This window comes from Suricata suricatta, chromosome 5, assembly GCF_006229205.1.
Source record: "Suricata suricatta isolate VVHF042 chromosome 5, meerkat_22Aug2017_6uvM2_HiC, whole genome shotgun sequence".
Taxonomy (NCBI): domain Eukaryota; kingdom Metazoa; phylum Chordata; class Mammalia; order Carnivora; family Herpestidae; genus Suricata; species Suricata suricatta.
Window position 1 is genome coordinate 70,712,736 of NC_043704.1, and position 17,911 is coordinate 70,730,646.

At 36.3% G+C, this 17,911-nt stretch overlaps 1 protein-coding gene across 1 annotated transcript in view; it reads right to left on the minus strand.

The window, feature by feature from the left end:
- Positions 1–207: 207 nt before the first annotated feature.
- LMLN (leishmanolysin like peptidase) overlaps positions 208–17,911 on the minus strand; it is a 71,822-nt gene continuing 54,118 nt past the window's right edge. Inside the window, exons 13-17 of the mRNA XM_029939474.1 lie at positions 10,914–11,046; positions 9,580–9,739; positions 6,538–6,668; positions 4,743–4,953; positions 208–407 (exon numbers count right to left, since the gene is read on the minus strand). Of these exons, the coding sequence (XP_029795334.1) occupies positions 307–407; positions 4,743–4,953; positions 6,538–6,668; positions 9,580–9,739; positions 10,914–11,046 (736 nt within the window). The 3' untranslated portion in view covers positions 208–306. The remainder of the gene's footprint in view (positions 408–4,742; positions 4,954–6,537; positions 6,669–9,579; positions 9,740–10,913; positions 11,047–17,911) is intronic.

The window sequence follows — 17,911 nt, forward strand, 5'->3', positions numbered from 1 at the left end:
TCTGAAAATTTCACCAATTATCCCATTTTCATAGGAAAACTTCAGGCAAGTTATCTATGCAGAAAAATGAAGAGACATGGTGACTTGGAATTCCTTCGCCTCCTCCAAACTCTGGGCTGTTGGGTTGCTGATGAAGAGTGACTGCTGTGAAGCTCTGCTTTAAGGTCTGATTGTAGTCAATACTTCCAAGCCAAAGTCAAGGATGCCACTTCTGCCATCTGCATAGGCTGGCACTCACCCAGATTTTGTGCTTTGTTCAGAAGAACATGACACAAAGGAAGGTCTTGAGAATTCACTTTTCCATTCCTAGTGCCAGACACATAGAAGAAATCCAGCCAGCATAGGAAATAGATTGCCCAGCAGAAGCCAGAGGGTGACCACCAGGCTAGAGGAACGGGAACAGAGATCTAGGGTTGAAAACAAGAAGTTGACTTTCTGGAAACATTTTTGGAATAAATCATACCAAGTAAAAACTGACAGATGGATACAGGTGATTATTATGGAAAAAGCACAAAATATTTTATGTAGGCAGAAAAGATGATGTTGATGCCACAGCAAGGTTATTTTTTTTGTTAATTTTTAAAAATTATTTATTTGAGAGAGAGAGCAGGGGAGGGGATGAGAGAGGGGGAGACAGACTCTGAAGCAGGCTCTAGGCTCTGAGCTGTCAGCACAGAGCCTGACGTGGGGTTCGAACTCACAAATCATGAGATCACGACCTGAGCCAAGGTTGGAAGCTTAACTGACTGAGCCACCCAGTCAACCCCACCACATCAAGGTTAAAAGTAGCACCCAAAAAGAAAGAAGTGTCTTCAGAAAGTATCCCAATAAAGCTAATGATGCTAGATAGAAAGTAGCGCAGCCATTCTTCTGCTGCATCCACTAAGACAGGGCCTCAGAGACCAGCCCCTGAGACCCGAACTACCTACATCAAACCATGCCCATCCACACTGGAGAGCTGGAGTCTTCTTTTCTTGCTATTTTTACTTTTTTTCAATTTTTTCTTTTCTAATTATTTTTAATTTTTATAATTTTTTCCCTTGTTTTCTCTTTTCTATTTTCCTATTTCCTCCTTTTCTCCCTTTCCCCCCTGAAGTCTGGGAAAGACCAACATTTATGCACTGCTGTGATTAGATCAACTCTTACCATCCAGATATTTTTCTCCAGATATTATCTCATTCTTATCTCTCCCCTCAGCAGGTTTTATCATCTCAGACTGTCCTTTATCTTTGACTGTCTCTGTCCCCCCAGGCTTTTTTTCCCCCTCCTTTCCTGTCCTCTCTTTTCTTTCCCACTCCTTTTTTTCCCTTTCCCATTTGGTTTGCTTGTTTACTGGATCTGTCAGTGCGTTTGTGTGCTTGTGTTCCCTGTGTGTTAGATATATCTGTCTGTTTTCCTTTTCAGGGCTACCTCAAGAAACAAGCCAAAGTACACATAGTGGAAAGTCCCAAATATCACTGAGTAAGGAAATATATTAATTACAGGCACAACAAGAGAAACTGAGAGACACCACTAAAAGAACATCTCCTGAGACAACAGGCCGTGGACAGTCAAAGAGCCTCCTTTAATAGAGCCATACTAACAGGCGCACAGTGCAGAACGTGCTTTTAAAACTGACAAGAGACAGAAAGCTAGCCAAAATGATGAAATGGAAGAACTCTCCCCCAAAAAAATTCCAGGAAGAAATCACAGCGACAGAACTGCTCAAAACAGACAAAGTAACATAACTGAACAAGAATTTAGAATGATTATCATAAAATAACACAGGCATACCTCAGAGATATTGCATGTTCAGTCCCAGACCACGACAATTAGTCAAATAATACAATAAATGAAGTCAAATGAATTTTTTGTTTCCTGGTACATATAAAGTTTATGTTTATATTGTACTATAGTCTATTAAGTGTGTAATAGTATTATGTCTAAAAAATTCACACACCTTAACTTAAAAGTACTTTGTTGTTCAAAAATGCTAACCATCATCTGAACTTTCTGCAAGTCATAATCTTTTTCCTAGTAGAGGGTCTTGCCTAGATATTGATGGTTGCTGACTGGTTAGTGGTGGAAAGTGGCTGCTGAAGGTTGGGGTGGCTGTAGCAATTTCTTAAAATATGACAACAATGACATTTGCCACATCAATTGATTCTTCCTTTCACAAATGATTTCTCTGTAGCATGTGATGCTGTTTGATAGCATTTCACCCACAGAACTTTTCTCAAAGTTAGAGTCAACTCTCTCAAATCCTCTACTTTCTTCAACTAGTTTAGGTAATGTTCTAAATCCTTTGTTGTGGTTTCAACAACCTTCACGGCATCTTCACCAGGAGTAATTTCCATCTCAAGGAACCACTTTCTTTGCTCATCCATAAGAAGCAACTTCTCATGACTCAAGCTTTATCAAGAGGTTGGAGCAATCAGTCACATCTTCAGGCTCCACTTCCGATTCTGGTTCTCTTGCTATTTCTGCAGTTACTTCCTCCACTGGAGTCTTGAGCCCTCAAAGTCATCCATGAGGGTTGGAATCAACTTCTTCCAGACTCCTGTTGATGTTGCTATTTTGACTTCTTCCCATGACTCCCAAATGTTCTTACCGCATCTAGAATGGTGAATCCTTGCCAGATGGTTTTCAACTTTGCTCGGATCCATCAGAGGAATCACTATGCATGGCAGCTATAGCCTTATGAAGTACACTCCTCACAAATAAGACCCGAAAGTCAAAATTACTCCTTGCTCTGTGGGTTGCGGAATAGATGCTGTGTTAGCAGGCGTGAAAATATGAATCTCGTCCATTTCCATCAGAGCTTTTGGGTGACCAGGTGCATTGACAATAAACAGTAATATTTTAAAAGAAATCTTTTTTTTTCTGAACAGTAATTTCAACAGTGGGCTTAAAATATTCAGTAAACTAAATATGTTGCAAACAGATGTGCTGTCATCCAGGCTTTGTTGTTCCATTTACAGAGCACAGATAGAGGAAGTCTGGTGTGGTTCTTTCTTTTTTTTAATTTTTTTAAATGTTTATTTATTATTGAAAGACAGAGACAGAGCATGAGCATGGGAGGGGCAGAAAAAGAAGGAGACACAGAACTTGAAGCAGGCTCCAGGTTCTGAGCTGTCAGAACAGAGCCTGACACCAGGCTTGAACCCATAAACTATGAGATCATGACCTGAGCCAGAGTCGGTTGCTTAACCTACTGAGCCACCAAGGTGCCCCATCTGGTGTGATTCTTAAAATTCTTAAGAATTTTCAGAATGGTCAACTCCGGGTCACTAGTTCCATCAGCCCCTAATAAGAGAGTCAGCCTGTCTTGGGAAGCTCTGAAGCCAGGCATTGACTTCTCCTCTCTAGCTATGAGAGTCCTAGATGGCATCTTCCTCCAGTAGATGGCTGTCTAATCTACATTGAAAATCTGTTGTTTAGTGTACCCACTTCCATGAGTTATCTGAGCTGGATCTTCTGGATAACTTGCTGCAGCTTCAACATCAGCACCTGCTGTTTCACCTTCTATTTTATGTTGTGGAGACGGCTTCTTTTCTTAAAACTCATGAACCAACTTTTGATAGCTTCCAACTTTTCTTCTAGCTTTTGATTTAAAGTGACAGACATGTGACTCTTCCTTTCACTTGAACACTTAGAAGACATTGTATGGTTATTAATTGACCTAATTTCAATATTGTGTCTTAGGGAATAGAAAGTCCCAACAAAGTGGAGGGAAATGGGAACCATTGGCCGGTGAAGCAGTGAGAACACACACATTTGTCAATTAAGTTCACTGTCTTATGAGTGTGGTTCCTGGTGCCCCCAAATACCTAATTATAATAGTTACATCAAAGATCATTGATTATGGGTCACCATAACAAATATAATAATTAAAAGATTTAAAATATTGTGAGAATTACCAAAGTGTAACAAGGAGACCTGAATTGAGCCAATGCTGTTGGAAAAGTGGTACTGGCTGAATTGCTGATAAAGTTACCACAAACCTTCCATTTGTAAAAATGCAGTGTCTGTCAAGTGCAATAAAGTGAAGCAGAATAAAATGAGATATGCCTGTATAACTGAAATATATTTAACTGCTTTATATGTTTAATGAACAGAATTCATTATGAATGGTTGAAATAATTTTTATAATTTTGTAATTTTGTTAAAGGACATTTTCTTTCCTTTTAATGTTTATTTTTGAGAGAGAGAGAGAGAAGGTGAGGGGCAGAGAGAGGGAGACAGAAGATCCAAAGCTGGCTCTCTGCTGACACAGAGCCCAATGCGGGGCTTGAACTCATGAACCATGAGATCATGACCTGAGCCAAAGTCAGATGCTTAACAGACTGAGCCACCCAGGCACCCCTATGTTTCTTTCCTTTTTTTTAAAGTTTATTTTTGAGAGAGAGAGAAAAGAGTAGGGTAGGGGCAGACAGAGAAAGAAAGAATCCCAAGCAGGCTCCGTGCTGTCAGCACAGAGCCTCATGCGGGACTCGAACCCATGAACTGTGAGATTATGACCTGAGCTGAAATCAAGAGTTGGTCACTTAACCAACTGAGCCATATAAGCACCCCTAGGTTTTGTAAACTTGAATTTTTTCTTCAAGTCATAAGGTCTTTAAACTGAAATGGTGGGAAGGAGGCTTTCCCATAAAACTGCAATTAGAAGAGATGTTCAACCTTTTTTAGAGTTTCCTTGAAGGGAATTTTCAATACTATATAAGAAAGTGTCTGTCTTTACTCCACCCACAGAGACTACTTACCCAGTGGTAGAGCTCGGGTCAGGTTAGCAGCTGGAGGATCTGTTTCTGGAGGACAGCGCTCGCAGAAGTCCCAACACGATGGGCAGAGCAGGTTACCATCGTGAATCCAGCCATTCATCTGAATACTGACGGGGAGGACCTGCCCAGCCCGACTACACAAATATGAAGTGTTCTGAACCCAAACTATCAGACCTTGGGGAGAACAAGAAACCTTCAAATAGGAAGAAAGAAAAATCAGATCAGTTAGATTCTAGTATATGATCTATGAGCCTTCCTTCACCTATAGGAAAGAAAATATATTAGTTACAAATACTGACTATAAATCACAATTTAGGGGTGTAGGCATATCTTTAATCTCATATAAAGATTGCTAAGTTATTCAGGTTCTAAAATAATTTCACTCTGTGGTAGCTGTTCTTAAACTTTTAGTTTAGCATTTTTCCAAAAAAATTCTGATGAAATCTATAGACATTTTTTCAGTACATATACAAGATAACACAAAATTTTACATATAATTTGGATTCATAGGCCCCTGAAACCAAGTTATCAAGATTCACATTTCTGTAGGGTGCTGGCTGGCTCAGCTGGTGGAGTGTGTAACTCTTGATCTTGGGGTTGTGAGTTTGAGCCCTGCAGTGGGTATAGAGATTACTTAAAAAAATAAAATCTTAGGGGTCTCTGGGTGGCTCAGTCAGTTAAGCATCCAACTCTTGATTTTGGCTCAGGTCGTGATCTCACAGTCAGTTGGATTGAGCCCTGCGTTGGGCTCCTTACTGTTGGAGTGAAACTTACTTGGGATTCCCTTTCTCCCTCTCTGCCCTTCCCCTGCACTTGCACTCTCTCTCTCTCTCTCTTTCCCTCAAAATAAACTTAACAAAAAAATTTTTTTAAATAAACAAAATCTTTAAAAAAAGAACATTTCTATAGATTATAGTATCCTCATTATACATCACCTTAAATATTTGTCAAAGAGCCATTACTTAAGTCATTTTCTCCACAAGTCACAAATTTTGTAAATGAAATTTTTATAATATATTTTAAATTATAAATATAATATATGCTCATTGTAAAAAAAAAAAAAAAGCATACAGCACAGAAATGTACATAGTAAAAAGTTCTTTATTCTTTACCCCATCCCAGATCCTCTGCTCAGGTATAAAAATGGTCCTAGAGATGAAGCTCATTTAGATTTTTTTAAAGTATTTCAGCAGGATCTGCTGCAGGTGTTTTGTTGTTTTGTTTGCTTACTTTTAAATTAACTGTTTCAAGCTTTGAATACCTAAGGCTTTAGAGGGAGAACCCAATTTTCAATTATGTTGGCTTTTTATAAGCTTGAGTTATGTAAGATTTCAATAAAAATTTGCTACCAAAATGATTGCCTTACTGAATAGGTCACTATTAAATTCCTTTAAATATTGATAATCTGTTCTTTGTGGAAACAACGTAAACTTAAAGTGTGAAAGAAGGCAAGCCTCAGACCAGCAATAAATTACTCAATTTGGAATAAAAAAAATTATAAATTCCATGATTTCCTTTGGGTATATGTCCCAAATAAAATTAATATGAAACTTGCTGATATATAACAATTATATATATTTTTAAACAAGTGGAAAAAGGTAATTTCTCAAAAAAATGACAATATTTTCACAAGACATAAACATAAAAAATATTTATATAAGTATTTTAAATCAGTAAATTGTATAAAAATATAAAATGTATTTTAAAATATAAAAACCATATAATGAGATAAATGATGCAGTATTTAATAATAATAATTAATAATAATATAGTTTACCTGATAACATCCACTCCCCCAGTCTGGATAACTCAGCTTCCTCTCACACTTTTCCATGACAAATGCGGATTTCTGAATTAGACAAACTGAATGAGGTCCATACTTTTCAGCACCATAGTTCTTAAAAAGGTCTGAAGCAAACCAGAAAACTTTTCTTAAAAATTGACTTTTGGTACAAAGAACAAGAAACTGAATCATTCCATTTTTATGGCTACAAGTTGCTTGAAAAATCAAGCATGTGTGGGCTGCCTGGGTGGCTCAGTAGGTTAAGCTTCTGACTCTAGATTTCAGCTCTGGGCATGATCTCATGATTGTGAGATGGAGCCCCCATCAGGCTCTGTGCTGGCAGTGCAGTCTGCTTGGGATTCTCTCTCACCCTCTCTCTCTGTCTGTCCCCTGCTCACGCACACGCATTCATGTATGTGTTCTCTCAAAATAAGTAAATAAACTTAAAAAAAAAAAAAAAAAGATTCTTTTTCCAGGTCCTCTGATCCTCCCCTACTTATATGTGGCTTGCTCTCTTTTTTTTATGTCTTTATTTTGAGAGAGAGAGAGAGACAGAGAGTAAGCGGGGGAGGGGCAGAGAGAGAGGGAGACACAGAATCTGAAGCAGGCTCTAGGCTCTGAACTGTCGGCACAGAGCCTGACACAGGGCTCGAACCCATGGACTGTGAGATTATGATCTAAGCTGAAGTCGGACGCTTAACCAACTGAGCCACTCAGGTGCCTTGGCTTGCTCTCTCTCTAAAAAGAAAATTAAAAATTAAAATAAAAATCAAAAGTGTTTAATGGAAATTTGCAATTTAAAAAAAATCAAGAGAAATAGGGCTCCAAAATCAAACTGGGTTCTCAATAAAGGACTTGGTGGGAAGAAATTATTCTATCAAAAACAGAAGAGAAAACTGGGCCTAAAGTATCTAAGTTAGGGGCACCTGGCTGGCTCAGTTGGTTGAGCATCGGACTTCAGTTTAGGTTATGATCTCATGGTTCATGGGTTCGAGCCCCACATTGGGCTCTGTACTGGCAGTGTGGAGCCTGCTTGGGATTATCTCTCTCCTTCTCCCTCTCTCTCTGCCCCTCCTCTACTTTTGTTCTCTCTCAAAACAATAAACTTAAAAAAAATAAAGTGTCTAAGTAGATACATAGAGGAAATGGAACTAAGAATTGTCTTTACTGATAGTCTAAATAGGAGTCACCTCCTAGAGGAACCATGACAGATGAAGCCAAATGACTTATATAATGAAGGCTTTTGGGGGGATATTGTAAAATCTTTTTGCAAAGTTTTTTTGTATTTTCATCATTGCTATCTGCTGAAAGTCCATATAGAAGATGCTGATCTAGTCTCAGACTAAACACGAACATGCAGCGGTGCCTGGTTGGTTCTGTTGATTGGGCTTTGGCTCAGGTCATGATCTCACAGTTCATGAGTTCAAGCCCAGTGTTAGGCTCTGTGCTGACAGTTCAGAGCCTGGAATCTGCTTCAGATTCTGTGTGTGTCTCTCTCTCTCTAGCCCTTTCTAGCTCACGCTCTGTCTCTCTTTCAAAAATATATAAACGTTAAAAAAATTGTTTCATTTTTTGAAAACAGAGTTCTTAGAGATAAGTATTTTATGTAAGTTTTTAAAAATTTTAATTATATAAGCTAAGAAAGATCATGTTAAACAGAATTAAAGAGAACTTTTGTTTTGTATATTTGTATTTCAAAGTCCTTGAAAACAGAGTGGTCAGTGTCAAAAAAAAAAAGAAGAAGAAAAGGGGATATGCAGCAAACTACAGTCCTCAGGGCAAATCCTGAGGGCTACCTATTTTCATAAATAATAAAGTTTTATTGGAACACAGCCATTAACTTATGTATTAATTTATATGTTGTCTATAACTGCTTTCATACTCTAACAGTAGAGTTCAATAGTTCCAACAGAGACCATAAGATCCACAAAGTTTAAAATATTTACTGTATTTCTCTTTACAATAAATGTTTGCCAGTTCCAGCTCTAAAACATTAAGATGTGACACCATCTTTGGCAAACCCATAAATGACAGATCTCTGCATTTCTCAATTTTAACATGGAACTGCTAAATAGTTACAAGTTTTTAGACATTTATTAAATATGTGAGTGATGAAAAAAACTAGCTGTACAAATTCAGTTAAATTTACCAGGTTTTGCAATAAAAGGAAAAACCATTATGGAAATTTAAAATGTAAAAGGCAGAGTCAGTAATAAAGTATGGAATGGGGTGTGGTGGATAAAAAGGACCAGGTTACAAATTTTGATGACCACAGAGTAAGAAACTACCTATGACTCTTTATTAACATATCAGATGTGATAACATTTAGTTTACAAAGGATACCCAATTGTTATATTCTTTATGTGTATTAAAAGGGAATAAATAATATGGTAATGCATCTTACTAGCCATGGGACAATGTTCTGTATTATTCTGATATCTGGAGAATGACATGTTACTTCTAAATGTAATTTAAAATGCACACTTCTGAGAAGAAAAAATATAGGATACCTAATATGATTTAATAAAAAGAGCTCTGCAGTGGAGGATCTTACACAGACACCAATTAACTGTATTATCTAGAGACTCTTCATTCACCTGTGAAATTCAGTAATATCTTCTCTATGTCTCTCATCAAGTTTTTAGAAGAATAAAATAAAATGATAAAAATGAAAGTGCTTTGCAAATGAGTGTAATGCAGATGTAAGGTATGACAAAAAAGTAGTGTGTGTACACATGTGCAAGTGTATCTCACAGCTAACAACCCTTGTTTTGTGTTATAGTTCGAAGCAGTTACTATGTGAATTTCTTTACTAGTTTTCACAGCAACTTTGTAAGATAGATTTTATTATCCCCTTTGTACAGAGGAAGAAATTGAGGCACAGTGAAGTTAGTTACTTCACAGATGGATATCAGTGGAACCACAATACAAAATCAGACAGTCTGGCTCCTGGGTCTAAGTCCTTAATCCCTATTTTATATTGCTGATATGTGATTTTAACATGTATATAACATTTCATTTCACTATACTACTAACCTGGTTGATTTTCCAATATCCTACAATCTGAGCTGCGCTGATATTCACCACTTAAATGCCAACTGAATTCCTGACTGAAAGGGCAATAGTCAGCAATTTCTACAGAACCACCATAATAAGGCAAATCTTCTGTAGGTATTCCACTTAGTTTATCGAAGTACTACAAAAAAAATTATTAGAAAGATAGGAAAGTCAGAAACATTCTATATAAGCAAGCAAGCAATTTATAGCAACCCTCTAACACTGTATAAAACAAAAAAGATATTACTGTACTTTCCTTCATATATAATAGAACATAAAGGTAGTAATATTTTACCTGAGGGGCATTTCAAGGTTGTTACAGTTTTAGAAATAAGCAAAGTAAGTAAATTAGTCTAAGTTTTTTATTAGATGACAAATTTGACTGTTTTATAAGGATGAATAGAAAGAGTTTTAAGTGTTGACAAAACACAAACTAATCCAGAGAGTTAAGATATTCTAATTAAATATAATGCATTTAAAGTGTTACAAGAAGACTTAATTTATGTATTGTTTTGACAAACTTGAAAAACTAAAACTATGAGAATATGAATGAGATCATATATATAAAGTACCACCAAAGGAACAAGGCACCAGATAAATTTCAAAGATTTCACATTTACACTAACTCACAGAATTATATTCCTATGCCTAGAAATAGAGTTGCCATCTTATGGTGTCTGAAACATTCAATGGGGTCATGAACATGTGCAGGAAAGCTCAACATTTAGCAGGAATCATTTTAAATCATCTTCTGAAATGCTTCTTCTGACTATAGGTCCTCTATAAATGGTAAACAGAACTGTAGAGTTTTAGAGATGGCTGCTGCAACAAAAAACTTTCAGGTCAAAGCAGAGACTCAGACTGAATATGTAGGATCATTTCCTTCACCTTTTAGATCCCATGAGTCAAACCTTTCCTAAGGTAGAACTTTTAAGACTTGTAATGAATTGAAATAGAGTACCTCAGTTATTCTCTTTAAAAAACCTTGTTTTCTGTGTAAATTAGAGGAAATTAAAGATAAAGACTTTGGAAACAATTAGAAAAAATATAAAACATTTAAATATAGATCCAATATTTATTCTAAATAAATGCCTCTTACTATTACTACAATGCATTGCTAGATATTAATTGTTGTTGAGTAGCACATTGGTTTTAAAGAATTGTAAGAATTCTTCACTTTTTTCTAACTTATAGAAAAACCAATGGGGCCTTTTATAAGTTAAAAAACTTAATTCACTCTTCTAATTCAAGATGGAGACTTCTCTTTAAAAAGTTGAGTTGATTCCTAAAATTTTGCCCCAAACAAGTGTTACCTGGTACTCTTGGGGCAAAGGTTTTGAAAACTTCTGCAAATTACACACTGCAACGGCTCTCTGGTCCTGGCGGCAAGTCAACTGCAATGGATTACTTCTGAGCGTGTCACAGAAAGGGCTCAGCATCTGCCTCCTGCACACAAAGAAACACCATGGTATCAAACTCTAAAGAAAACATAACAAATCCATTTTCCATTATAATTTCAGTATGTTTTGAGAGCTTAATACTAAATGCTGAATCAGGTTATAAAGTTATTTTTCAAAGGGTAAAACGAAATGCTTAATGTTGTTATAAAAGATTAAGGCCAAATATATTATAACATATAACCATTATTAAACAAAATATTTATCCCTTTCTCCACTTCTGTCAGTAAAATGGAGTTCTGCAGACCTGATCTGCGTGTTTAATGACAAATAATGAAATTCCCATGCCTGCTCAGAAATACAAATCTTTATAATTAATATAATGGAGTCTTAGAAAGAGATAGAGATGACGGATGCCTTTTCTGCCCTGCAGCTACAAAGAGTGAAGTGTTTTCTACCACATGAGCTCATTCAAAGACTCTTGTCTGACAGTTTGTTATACTGAAGACATTCATAAGACATCTTGTTTTCAGGTGCAAAATGTGTGAATATCCCTAATTATTACAAGTTGCTCTCTTCTGTTAAATCTAATCTTGGAAGGGGCGCCTGGGTGGCTCAGTCGGTTAAGCCTCTGACTTCGGCTCAGGTCAGATCTCACATTCGTGGGTTCGAGCCCCACATCAGGCTCTGTGCTGACAGCCAGCTCAGAGCCTGGAGCCTGCTTCCAGTTCTGTGTCTCCTTCTCTCTCTGCCCCTCCCCCTCTCATGCTCTGTCTCTCTCTGTACCAAAAATAAATAAAACATTAAAAAAAAATTTTTTTTAATCTAATCTTGGAAGTACAATTTGGAAAAAGAGGTCTTCTAATTTTCCAGATACCAAAATCTGTAGCACTGTTCTGTAAAAATAATCTTCAAACTAACCTATGATTCTAATTGGTCATCTTATTGATAATTATAATACAAATCATATTAGTGTCATAATAGTAATGTTATAAGTGAAATTCCAGTATTAAACAATATAAATCCTATTGACTGATTACCAGTGAAGCTGAAAAAGAAAAAAAAAGACTAATTACCAAATTGTGATAGTATTACTGCTATTTTTCCTCTTCTTCCACATACTTAAGGGAAAAAAGCCTAGGTTAGATTTATCTTATGGAAAATTGATACTTGCTTCATTTAAGTTAACAAAGTATAGAAATAAAACATCTCTCGGGGAATTATAGTTTCTTGAGATAAAATGTGTAAAAGACCTACCATAGTCTTTGGTAAACTTGAAGTAGCACACTGTAATAGGAAAACAAAGGTCTAAAAGTCTTTACGCAGGCTTGGTTTCAAGTACCAGCTTATTTGATGTTTACTTCATTTTCCTGAGCTTCAACTAGAAAGTACTCAGTGCTTAGCACATACAAGTTACTCAATAAATATAATTTCGGTGTCCCCACCACTTTTATAAAATCTTTACAGGGGCACCTGGGTGGCTCAGTCAGTTAAGCATCCAACTTTGGCTCAGGTCATCACCTTACAGTCCATGAGTATGAGCCCCACGATGGGCTCTGTGCTGGCAGCTCAGAGCTAGAGTTTGGAGTCTACTTCAGATTCTGTGTCTCCCTTCCTCTCTCTCCCTCTCCTTCTTATACTCTGTCTCTGTCTCTGTCTCTCTCTCAAAAATAAACATTAAAAAATGTTTTTAGATCTTTACATACTGTGATTTTATAATTTTTATGATTAAGTTTCCAATGAATATGACCAGTAGTTCTTACTAAGTCACTTTCTCGATAACATACAATTCATTTCCTTTTTCTCTAAAATCAAACAATACATGTTTACCTTAAATTAATTAAAATATGAGTTTTGGTGAAATGGATAAAGAGGAACAAGGAAGTTAAAAAATACTGATTTAAAAAGGTCCAAAGTTAGAGTTGTTCAAGATTCGTGGCATATAATTCTATAGCAGCATTACCTAATAAAACCTTCTGCAATGGAGCCACACTGTCCAATACAGTACCCACTAATCATTTGAAATGTGACTAGTGAAGGTGAAGAACTGAATTTTCAATTTTATTTAACTTTAATTAATTTAAAAATAAATTTATATAGCCACCTGTGGCTAGTGTTACTTTACTGGACAGTGCTGCTCAAGGGGTGATATCAATGGCAAATAAACTAAGAAGAGGAGTTAGTTAATAATACACAGGTCATCTCAAAACACAGAAAGTACCTTATTTTGTGTGTACACAGATTCAAATAAGGAGGGTTCTGCTTATGCTCAACTGTTCCCTTCTCACACCAGTAATCCAACAATAAAGGAGAGGTGCCACAGCTGAAGTTAAGCACCAGCCCCTGTGTTCAAGAAGGGTCACACTGGAATCTAAGATAACTCAAGAATATAGCCAGACTGGGCCTTTAGTGCCAAAAGTTGGCTTCTGTGCTTGAAGTACTTCTGGACGTCAACATTTCAAAAGTGGGACATTTGAATCCTTATGGCATTCAATGTCATAACAGGGAATAGCACTGTCATAACAATGTTATGACAGGGAATAGTAAACTTCAACTCTTGGGTCAAATCCTGCCCATAACTGCTCTTTTGTTTTCTCTGTTTCTTGTTTTTGTAAATAAAGTATTACTGGAACATGGCCAGGCCCATTCATTTTGTCTTTGGCTGTTCCTGATGTAGAAAGGCAGAGCTGAGTAGCTATAACAGATTGTATGACTCTGAAAACCCAAAATATTTGCTAATTGGCTCTAGACAGGAAAGTCTGGCTTATGGCTCGAAGGACTGAATTCAGGGACCAAAAGTTTTAGTTCTGAAGAATGGAGAAGAGGAAATTCCCTTCTGTTTTTGGTTTTAGGTGATCCTATAATTGGGACCCAAAGGAGATCAGAGTTGTAGCCGTTAAAAGAAAAAAAAATCTCTAAGGTCTGGCAGTTGCAACGTTAATTATGTACTTCCTTTAACACACTGGAACAGCAGTTCCCAGACGTTGCTGCAAAGTGAAATCACCTGGAAATCTCCAGGAAAAAAAAGCCAACACATGGTTCCCACTTCCAGACACTCTCATTTAATTGGGATGGGCTGTAACATGGGAATGGAGATTTTAAAAATCTCTCTAGATGATTCGAAGGCACAGCAAAATTTGAAAACTACTATAGTAGCAGATCAAGTTGTAGGGCTAGATATAACTAGCTGTCCCCAAAGTGGCTGCAGGTGCTTCCTGACTTCCTGATACTGCTTATTAGCAGCTCTTTTCACAGTAGGGTTATAATTCAGATGTCAGACTCCTTAGTAGAAACTGATTTCAACCACTTTGAGAGGGGAGAAAAACAAGAATGACATCTTCACAAGATGTACCTGTGATCTAGTGGACATGGCCCTGGACTTGGAGAGAGAGAAGCTAAAGTCCTAGCTCTGTCCCTTATCAGCTATGTGAACCTAGGCAAGTCACCTATCTCAAATTTTTATTTTTAAAAAAAATGTTTATTTTTGAGAGAGAAAGAGAGCATGAGAGGGGGAGGAGCAGAGAGAGAGATGGGGACAGAGGATCCCAAGCAGGCTCTGTGCTGACAGCAGTGAGCCTCATGTGGAGTTTGATCTCATGAGCCATGAGATCATGACCTGAGCCAAAGTTGGGCACTCAACCAACTGAGCCATCCAGGTGCTCCATTTATCTCAAATTTTTAAATTATCAGTAAAATAGACAACATATTGAAATTCATGGGATGCAGCTAAAGAAATGCTGAGAGAGAAATAGCACTAAATACATGTTAGAAAGATATAACATCTCAAATCAATAATCAAGAACCTAGAGAGAGAATAAAAAAAGAAACAAGCATAAGGAAGGGTATAATAAAGATAACAACAGAAATCAACAAATTAGAAAACAGAAAAACAATAAAAGACATCAATGAAAAAAAAAGCTAGCATTTTGAAAAGAATAAAATTGGGGCCCTTGGGTGGCTCAGTCCATTGAGTGTCCAACTCTACTCCAGTCATGATCTCACAGTTCATGGGTTTGAGTCCCACTTCGGGCTCTGTGCTGACAGTTCAGACCCTGGAGCCTGCTTCCAATTCTGTGTGTCCCTCTCTCTGCCCCTCCCCTGCTCATAATCTGTCTCTCAAAAATAAATAAATGTTTAAAAAGTTAAAAAAAAAAAAAGAATAAGATGGACAAACCCTAGCAAAACTGAAAAAGAAGCAGAAAATACAAATTACCAATATCAGGAATGAAATGGGATCTCACTATAGACCTTACAGACACTAAAATAATAGTAAGGAACTAATACAAACTACTCTGTATGCATATATCTAATAATTTAGGTAAAATGGACTAATACCTCAATAAACACAAATTACCATAATTCATCCAATACAAAGTAGAAGAATACTAATAGCTGTGTAAATATTAAGGACATTGAACTAATACTTTTTTTTATTGCCCTGATACAAAAAACAAAAATAGCACAAAAATGAAACAAAGATATCATATTCTTCATAAATATATACAGAAAAAACCCATTATAAATATTAGTACATGGAATTGAGCAACATACAGAAATAACAATATACCATGACTAAGTAGGGCTTATTCCAGCAACAGAAGGCTGGTTTAATATGTGAAAATCAATTTAATCCATCATATTAACAGATTAAAAAAATCACATAAGTATATCAACCAAAGCAGAAAAAGCACTTGACAGAAGTCAACATTCATTTGTGATAAAAATTCTCAGAAAAACAGAAATAGAGGGGGACTTCAACTTGAAATGGAGCACCTACAGAACACCTACAACTAACATTATACTTAATGGTGAAAAGCTGAATGTTTCCCCTTCTAATTGTGTTCATGGGTTTAAAAAGTCAATAAAGATGTCAATTTTCATAAAGTTGATAATATAGGTTTAACACAATTCATAGAAAAATCCCAGCAAGTTTTTTTTGTAGATTCTGAAATTTATATGAAAGGCAAAGGAACTAGAATAGCTAATATGATTATGAAACAGAATAAAGTGGGAAGAATACATTTACCCAATTTTAAGATATAGTATGGCTACAATAATAAAGGAGTGTGCAGTATTAACGGAGAGACAGACACACAGATCAATGGAACAGAACAGAGAACAAAGATATAGACCCATATAAATACACTCAACTGATTCTTTCACATATGGAAGAAAGTAATTCAATGAAAGAAAAATAACCTTTTCAACAAATGGTGCTGGAACGATTGGACATCCATACATAAAAAAATGAACATTGACCTAAATCTCACACTATATACAAAAACTAACTAAAAATGGATCCCAGACTGAAATGTAGAACATAAAGCTCTAAAATTTTTGAAAAAAAAAAAAAAAGAATATCTTTGGAATCTAGGGCTTTGCCGAGTTTTTAGACTTGACATCGAAACTATGACTCTTAAAAGGATAATTTGGACTTCACCAAAGTTAAAAACTTTTGTTCTATAAAAGACCCTGTTAAAAGAATAAAAAGAAAAACTACAGATTAGGAAAAACATGTGCAAACCACATATCCAACAAAGGTCTAGTATCTAGAATATATAAAAAACTCTCAAAACTTAACAGTAAAAAAACAAAAGCAAACAATCCGATTAGAAAATTGCCATAAGATATGATGAGACACCTCATCCAAGAGAATATACAGATATCAAATAAGCACGTAACAAGATAATCAACATCACTAGGCATTAGGGAAACGCACATTAAAACCACAATAAGATAATCACTCCTATTTTTCAGAATAACTAAAATTTAAAAAAACAGGGGCTCCTGGTGGTTCAGTCAGTTAGGCGTCCAACTTTGGCTCAGGTCATGATCTCACAGTCCATGAGTTCGAGCCCCACGCCTGGCTCTGTGCTGACAGCTCAGAGCCTGGAGCCTGTTTCACTTTCTGGGTCTCCCTCTTTCTCTCTCTTCCCTCCCCTGCTCTCGCTCTATCTCTCTGTCTCAAAAATAAACATTAAAAATAAATAAATAAATAAAATAAAATCGAAAAACAGTCACAACACCAAATGCTGATGAGGATGTGGAGAAAACTATTATCACTTATACACTGGTGGTAGAATATAATATGATATAGCCATTCTGGAGAAGAGTTCAGCAGTTTCTACTAAAAAACTAAACCTGCCACTACCGTATGACCCAGCAATTACACTCCCGGGCATTTATCCTGGAGAAATGAAGATTTATGTTCACATAAAAACATGTACACAAATGTGTACACAGCAGCTTTATTCATAATAGCCCCCAAACTGGAAACAACCTAAATATCCTTCAACATGTGAATGTTTAAACACACTGTGGTACATCTGTACATGAAATATTATTCAACCATTAACTTGAGCAAACTACTGATATACACAATAACCTGGATGAATCTCCAGAAAATTATGTGGAGTGAAAAAAGCCAATCCCAATAGGTTATATACAGTATGAATTTATATATCATTCTTGAAATGACAAAATTATAGAAATGAAGAACAGCTTAGTTCTTTCCAGGGGCTTAGGAGGGGCTGGAGGGGGAGGGAAGTGTGTGCATCTATAAAATGGCAATATGAGTACCCTTGTAATTTAAATGTTCTGTATGTGAATGCATCAATGTCAATATCCTGGTTGTGTTGTTGTACTATAGTTTTTTTCAGGATATTACCCATCAAGAAAACTGGATAAAGTGTACATGCAATCTCAGTATATATTTTTTACAACTGCATGTGACTCTATATCTCAAAATATAAAGTTAAAAAAATATATTTATAGGGGCACCTGGCTGGCTCAGTCTGTGAAGTGTGAGGCTCTGGATCTTAGGGTTATGAGTTTGAGCCCTAAATTGGGCATAGAGATTACATTAAAAAAACAAAACCCAAAAAACATATATATATATAGATAGATAGACACCC